Genomic DNA, 7,807 nt, shown 5'->3' with positions numbered 1-7,807 from the left:
GTATTTTATGAAGAAACCTTACAGGTGTTACCTGGTATGCCCTGTGATACCACACTTCCCTGCTGTAAACGTGTAAAATCTCTATATTTCCACTCAGAAAACGTCTGCACCTCCAATCTGCGGCTATTTTTAGCATTTTTCATCCAGTAATAGCCCCACGTGAGCTCCCATGTCGTTTGTTGGTTTATATTTAGAACGCACGCTCCCCCGGCTCTTGCGTCAATGGAATCCCGTACGTGCGTCACACGGAGGACGTCGGTCTAGAACGCTACACTGATTGGCTGGCGTCCCGGAACGTTCCACCGCCCCGTTTACCATTTATGGGCATAGGCCCGCCTTTTTGTCGACGCAGCCAAAATAAAACAAGAGTATATGGAGCCGTAAGCGTTGGTCTGACCCAGTGTGTATGTGCGAGTGTGTTTGAATGAGTGTGTGTGCCGACAGCAGCTGGCAGAGGTGACATTCATCTGTTTCGCTGATTTGGAATAAATGAAAAACCTAAAAATCCGGATATTTACATGAACCAGGTGAGTGAAAGTTTACTATTTGTTTATTTATTCAGGGGGCCACATTTATGCTTATGTTAGACTGTAGATGCATGCCGTCATGTTTCTTTATAATTACTTTCATAATCATTTAAGCTCATAGAAAAAGACTGACTGGGCTGCTATTTCATCCGTTAAACATTTGCACCCTTATACACAAATTAATTTGATAGTTTGGTGGGAAATAATGTTTAAAGGTGTCATTCATGGGTAGCAGTCAGAGCTGTAGACTTAGTTGCAAGTTTATTGGGCACACCAATCTCAGAATGAGAATGAGATTTATTGTCACTTCCATAGTATATAGTATATAGTAAAACTAAGAAACACTGTATAGCCCTGCAATAAATCCTACCTTCATGAGGATCAGTTTTGTTGAAACTATTTTAGAAAGGTGTTTTATGTAACCCATTGATATAATTGGTGTGTGGACAAAACATTACAAACAACACCATACCAGCAGAGCAAACTACAGCCTCCAAGCTGACCATAAAGTTGAATGAACATCTTTGAATGAACATTAGTCTTAGCTAGGTGTACCTAATAAAACTGGCAACTAAGTGTAATTTAATTATTATGGAAACTCACATTTGTGTTATATGAAAACTGAGTTAAAAGTTGTGAAAACTGAGTATATTTTTTAATTAGTGAGGAAATATCCCAGAGTGCAACTAATTAAGTAACCCCTGCTAGTAATATCACTGCTCCTGCAACTGTACCATGAGCAGCCTGCTGAAAATCTAGTGTCTAGTGTCTTGTGCAACTGTTAGCAGCTGTCTGGTCGACATTCTCAAGTAAATAGTTCAGAGCTCATGTCTGTATGTGTTCATTTTAATAAATTCCATGATATTACGTGCTACATGTTTTATGTAGGGGGTCCATTACTATTCTTGTAAGATGTGAAGCACATTTAGTACTGAAAAACTCATATCGTGAGAGAGTTAGCACTGGTGGATACACTCCTGTTCACCCAATGACACACACACACAAACAGGCTTTGCCACCTTTCCCATCTCAGCTGGCATACAGCCCACTGTGAAATACAATCTGCAACACTCCCTGGTACAGCGCCTGTGAAGGAGGGTTGCCCTCCAATGAAGGATGTTTTCAGAGCATTAACAGCCAGTAACAAAATATCTGACAATATCTGATTGCTCCACTGGACCACCCTCTGCATTTTGTAAAGAGGACTAATAGGCCCTGGATCTAGACAAATGGCATGCAGGGAAATGAGACAGTGTATGTTGAGGGTGCTAATGTAGGCTACTGTTTGGATGGGTCTAGAGAGAGCGTTAAAAATGCTGGCTAAATGATTCAAGCAATATCTCATTTACTACAAATGTTTAAAAAATCAACTCTTTAACAGCTCCAGTTATCCCCAGTGATATCACTCACTTGCTCCTATTTTGACAAAGTAAACCTAAAAACGTATCGCAAATGATTGTTTTACCACATTTACATACACAGAGACTTTGTTTGAATAAATTAGACATTTGGTTAGATTAATAATGCATATTTAGTATGTATAGATGTGAACAATATTTATCTTACATAGACATCATCAACATCAGGGTTTGTTTTCATCTGTAGTAATTGTTGCTGTCCTCTGTTCCAGCGATGCCCTGTGTACAAACCCAGTATCCATCCCTGCCCCATGACAACTACTTCAGCTCTGAGTTTTTGAATCCTGACCTCAGTGCCAAACTGGTGATGGACATCAGTGGCCAAAAGGACCAGCTGTCTACATCTTCGTTGCCCAGCATCAACACCTTAGTGGAAAATGGCTATGTGGGGGAGTTTGATGCTTATTCCTGCAAGATTACCACCTCTCCTCCCGCCTCTACAGTTTCATTCAATCATGCCGCGGTAGCTGAAAGCTCCAGCCCTCAGATGCAGAACCAGGCTTTCAAGCTGGATGATCTCCAGGTGTATGGCTGTTACCCAGGTTCCTTTGCGCTCAGCTGCTTCGATGAAACACTGTCGTCATGTGGCTCAGACTACTATGGCAGCCCAGTTTACGCTGCTGCTTCTCCTCTAACACCCGGCTTTCAGACCCAGTCTGCACCTGTCTGGGATTCCCCTTTCAGCCCCTACCCCTCAGCCCCCCCCTCCTCTGTGGGTGATAAGGCCGCCATGGCTCAGCAGCTCTCTTTTTTCACCTTCAGCCCCACACCAGAGCAGCACTCCCCCCTGGGGCATCATCAGGATGCTCAGGCAGGCCAGGATGATCCTTTCTTCTTGTCTCACCAGCAGCATGTTTCTCCACTTCATTGTCCCCCCATGTCCCTGGAACATGGACCTCTGGAAAGCCCCAGGATAGTGGAGGGGGCAATGACGTCTCCTAAAAGCCACAACCCAGGCTCCAGTGAGGGCCGCTGTGCAGTTTGTGGTGACAATGCATCCTGTCAGCACTATGGAGTCCGCACCTGTGAGGGCTGCAAAGGTTTCTTCAAGGTAAACAGATGAGCAGCACTTTGCAAGTTAAATCTACAGTTTAAATAGAGTATAAAACACAATAAACCTGCAATCATTGAGGTTCATCATGCTGAGTAGAATAAACGTCCAATCACTGTGATATTACCTTATCACAGATATATATACTGGTATTTAAGTGTATGTTGTCCATTATGTAAAGACATTTTTGAGGAAGTTCAGAAACAGTGACACCATTACATAGTGGCTGTCAGAGAACACTGACATGCTTATTTTTCAACTGTAAAATATCCTGTACAGTCTGAAAAGCAAGTATATCCTTATTTTAAAAGTTAGCTTACGTTATGTATCTATTTAAAAAAGAAAATTAATATGGGCAGATGTATTACTGGATTGTTTGAGATCTTAAAAAAAAACAAAAACAGCACAGCTTGACTAAACTACTTTGTTAATCAGATTAAATATATACATTAATATCGGGCATCTACCTGAAATTTTCACTGGCTGCTTCCTATATGCGTTTTATCCTGTTAGAAATGCAAGTTTTTTGGACTTGCCAATATATTGGCATCAAATGATAAATTCAATGTTGCATTTCTATAATTTATAATAATGTCACTTTTTCCATGTTTGACAGCGAACTGTACAGAAAAACGCAAAGTATGTGTGCCTTGCCAATAAAGACTGTCCGGTGGACAAGAGGAGGAGGAACCGCTGCCAGTTCTGCCGTTTCCAGAAATGTCTTGCAGTGGGAATGGTCAAAGAAGGTAATGCGATGTCAGAATCTCTTAAAGCTTTCAGTGACTAATGAATGATGACAAGAAACTGGGGTTTGTAATGACAGTCTGGTGAAACCAAAGCTAGGAATGACAGATATGTAACCAGAGCTCTAAAGTGCCATCTGCAGAAAAAAGGGAAACCGAAACTGATAGAACAGTTGTTTTTCAAAGTGTGGGGTGCAGAGACGGCCACATGAGAGTCATAAATGTGTACTTTAAGTGTTCCTTTTCTTTTTTCTGTCCCTCTCTTAGTTGTGCGCACAGACAGCCTCAAAGGTCGCCGGGGTCGCCTGCCTTCTAAACCCAAGACTGTGGCTGAGGCTTCGTCCACGACCCCGAGTGTAAACATCATATCTTCGCTTGTCAGGGCACATTTAGACTCAAACCCGAGCATTGGGAAGCTTGACTACTCCAAGGTAAATCTCAACACTTGCTGCCTGACCAGAGCTCTTTTACACTGATCAGATTGGTTAAATGACAGAATGAAAATTAAGTCAGCAAAGAGTTCTTTTTTTGGCACTGACCCTTGCTTCCTGTCCCTCTTCAGTACCAGGAGACAGTGGACAATCTGAAAGAAAAGGAGGATGCTGGTGATATCCAGCAGTTTTATGACCTGCTGACTGGTGCCTTGGATGTTATCAGGAACTGGGCTGAAACCATCCCAGGATTCACAGACTTCTGCACAGAGGACCAGGAGCTGCTCCTTGAATCTGCCTTTGTTGAGCTCTTCATCCTCCGACTTGCATACAGGTTGGCTTCCTTTACGGTTAAAAAAAAAAAAAGCCCTGTTAACTATTATTTCTCTAGACTGATGTTGACCTTTCAATTGTACTAATGGCTTGGAACTGTGCAGGTCAAATCCAGAGAAGAACAAATTAATCTTCTGCAACGGCGTGGTCCTCCACCGACTGCAGTGTGTTCGCAGTTTTGGTGACTGGATCGACTCCATCATGGATTTCTCCCAGAGTCTTCACCGCATGAACTTAGACATCTCCTTGTTTGCCTGCCTTTCGGCGCTTGTTATCATCACTGGTGAGGGCTTTTATTTACTTTTTATGTTTATGAATCTCCCTGCATTTCAGTTTTATATTATATTCAGGACTGTTTCTTATAAGAACATCTTTTGCACCTAGATCGCCATGGCCTCAAAGAACCCAAACGGGTTGAGGACTTTCAAAATCATCTCATCAATTGTTTGAGGGAACACGTGAGTGGAAACGGATCAGAGCCGAGCAGGACCCAGCCCAACTATCTTTCTCGTCTTCTGGGCAAACTCCCTGAACTGAGGACTCTGTGCACACAAGGCCTGCAGCGTATATTCTACCTTAAACTGGAGGACCTGGTCCCACCTCCACCAATTGTGGAGAAAATCTTCATGGATACTCTGCCGTTCTGAAAAATATCAACACAAACATGTTATTTGTAAAAAATGGAGATGGAAAGCACCCAATGTGAGGTTTTATCACTGGACTCTACTGGTGAACCTCTTTCAAGCACACTGACCTGTGTGTTGATAGACATCTGACATTGTTCAAGAGACCATTATTTTTCTAACATTAACTTTTAAAATTGAATATGGTATCTGTGTGAGTACTACATAAGGATTTATTTCAGTTCCATGAAACTGTCATAGACAGAACTGACAGAACTGAAATGGTATAAACAGTTCAGGACACAGTTTATATATTTTTCGTGTGCATGTGTAAAATGACTTTATTGCTGTGCTAGATGTGTGAATGTTGCTATGCAGACATGGTATGGCAAGGGTACTTGGGTAGATGCAATGCAGTGTTACATACTAAGAAACACACTAATTTCTTAAAAACCATGTTTTTAAAATTTGCTTTTTGACCCCACTAAGAAGCTGAGGTAGTAGATTATTTGGTATAAAAAGGGCAGAGAGAATCACAAGTCCTGGTTGTTAAGAAAAAACTGTGGAGTCCTACTTTTCAGAAGGGAAATATTTACTAATTTCTCTGTATCACAAAACATAGTTTTAGTCATAATCATGCTCCTGTGGAAGGTCTCGGACCAAAGTTTACGCTTATTTTGATACTACCAGTTACAAACCTTATTGCCTTACGCTAAACAAAATGTTCCACCATAACTCTTGCGCTGCCATTTTGCAACACCTTGTAAAGGATAATGCTGGCAGAGCTCCTGTTGAACCACATGTCCCTGTAATAACATTTTTCTTGGGCTTTTGAGAACAAAAATGGAGTTGTTGAATGAAAATGTAAAGTGCCTTTTATAAAACCTCAGCCCGTGAACCACAAGTGACACTAAGTGAATTTTCATTCCAAATATCACATACAGTGAGCCCTATTTGTTATAGGCATGAAAAAAGATGTTCACCATTAGAAATCACACTGAACTCATCGCTGATGAAGATGATTTCTGGGCTGTGCCAGCTTTTGATGTGAAGTGCCTGAGGCATGTGACTGTTGATACAGTTTGATATAGAGCATACAATACTTGAACGCACACTTCATAATGCTAAACTGGAAGGGCATCAAGTGAGGCCAGGTGGTTTTGGATCTACAAGAATTAAATCCTGTTCACATGTTCATGAAGCAGTGGAAGTTATAATTAGCTGTCCATCTTGAGATTAAATTATGTGAGAGCACATTTCAGAGAGTCCTCGTATCCACAATTAAAGTATAACATTTCTACTAGTTTGATACATGGAAAAATCCCACACTTGAAAATTCATATGCATAGACAGACATTTTATGTTTTACATCAACTGGTTTCTTCTCGTTGGATGTTACACACAGATACTTCACCTTTCATGTGTTTTGAACCTCAACTCTGTTGAAGTTTCTCCAACTGTCTTCCACATTTGTCTAAATCATGCAGATTTTTTATATGTTGGATTTTTTTTAAATTTCATCTCAAACTTAACTTAAAAAATACAGTACCTTAAGGAATCGCAGTGAAATGTGATGAGAAGATGAGCAGCTATGAACACTTCAAACAGTGTTCAAACAGTATGAAGAATACTTCTTTCTCCTACTGTATGAGTTTTGTTTGGGACATGTGTGTTGACTTTGACAATACTGCCTGGGCTTTTGTAAAATGGTGCAAAAGTATTCAGAGACAGAGAATATTTGATAATAAATGTTTTTTAAAAATACACCACTGTGTCATCATGTTTTCTTTGTCAGAAATTTAGTTTCTATACTGTCTCTTCAAATATATCTTTAGATTTGTTTAGTTTCAGTTGTGAAAGATGAATAATCACTTTCTCTATTGGTTTGAGTTTCATCTCTGATTGTGACTTGACAAGAGCTTCAGCCACCATTGTCTTTATAATACAAGAGGTTATAATATGCCCTCTGAGCAGTACCGTCTTCACGACAGACTGGAGGTTACACTGAGTCGCTATATGGGAAAATGACGAGATGAGCTGATGTTGGCCGGGGCAAGCTGGTTAGCATGTTAACTTCAGTGGAAGAAAAGACATGATAGAAACAAGAGTTGCTTTCCACCACTGGAGACAGCTCTGGTGAGTGAAGGAATGAAGTTTGATGCTAAACTCGCAAAGTCTCCTCTAGACTGGTAAGCAAACAGCTGTTAATGCTAACACTGGCTATGTAGCGATTGCAAAACTTACAAATAGCTCCTTTAAATCATTTTACCTTTACATCTGCAGGTTGACGACAAATGAGGTTGGGGCGAATTTCATCATGAAGCTGAAGATGGTCAAGCTTTCCTTTGCAAAGCTCCATCTCTGCACTGTTGACACAGGTAACAAGACAAGGTCAAAACCTAGTATATGGCTGGACCACCTATGGTCAAATCCTGATTTTGTAACTGCAACATTGTCTGAGAAAATCACCAAAGACATAAATTAAAGACAAAGACTGTGGTGTGATATTGGCTACATTTACTTGTAAAATGATCACTCAGAGAGAAAGTTAGAAGAGACAGACTGTCTTTCTTAATTTGAGTTTGGGGAGAGAGTGAGGGGATGAAATGCAGCAAATGGCCACAGGCCAGACTTGAACCCAGGCTGCTGCAGCAAGGTCTAAGACCAAATGACACGCACTC

At 40.9% G+C, this 7,807-nt stretch overlaps 1 protein-coding gene across 1 annotated transcript; it reads left to right on the top strand.

The window, feature by feature from the left end:
* Nucleotides 1-367: 367 nt before the first annotated feature.
* On the top strand, nt 368-6,890 carry LOC130181427 (probable nuclear hormone receptor HR38). Its single transcript, XM_056395648.1, has 7 exons — nt 368-527; nt 2,158-2,996; nt 3,613-3,742; nt 4,007-4,170; nt 4,302-4,504; nt 4,608-4,786; nt 4,888-6,890. Exons 2-7 carry the CDS (start codon nt 2,160-2,162, stop codon nt 5,148-5,150), a joined length of 1,776 nt encoding a protein of 591 aa, XP_056251623.1. The 5' UTR covers nt 368-527; nt 2,158-2,159; the 3' UTR covers nt 5,151-6,890.
* The last annotated feature ends 917 nt before the right edge of the window (nt 6,891-7,807 follow it).

The sequence above is a fragment of the Seriola aureovittata genome, chromosome 2 (assembly GCF_021018895.1).
Source record: "Seriola aureovittata isolate HTS-2021-v1 ecotype China chromosome 2, ASM2101889v1, whole genome shotgun sequence".
Taxonomy (NCBI): Eukaryota; Metazoa; Chordata; class Actinopteri; order Carangiformes; family Carangidae; genus Seriola; species Seriola aureovittata.
Note: the sequence above shows the minus strand (reverse complement) of the source record. Positions and strands in the feature narration are given on the sequence as shown.

What these genes read in the sequence shown, in the direction of transcription:
- LOC130181427 (XM_056395648.1), top strand. Translation starts at nt 2,160, where the DNA reads ATGCCCTGTGTACAAACCCAGTATCCATCCCTGCCCCATGACAACTAC. An exon ending in ATCCTCCGACTTGCATACAG is followed by an intron (nt 4,505 to 4,607) that starts GTTGGCTTCCTT and finishes GGAACTGTGCAG; the next exon opens with GTCAAATCCAGAGAAGAACA. An exon ending in GGCGCTTGTTATCATCACTG is followed by an intron (nt 4,787 to 4,887) that starts GTGAGGGCTTTT and finishes TTTTGCACCTAG; the next exon opens with ATCGCCATGGCCTCAAAGAA.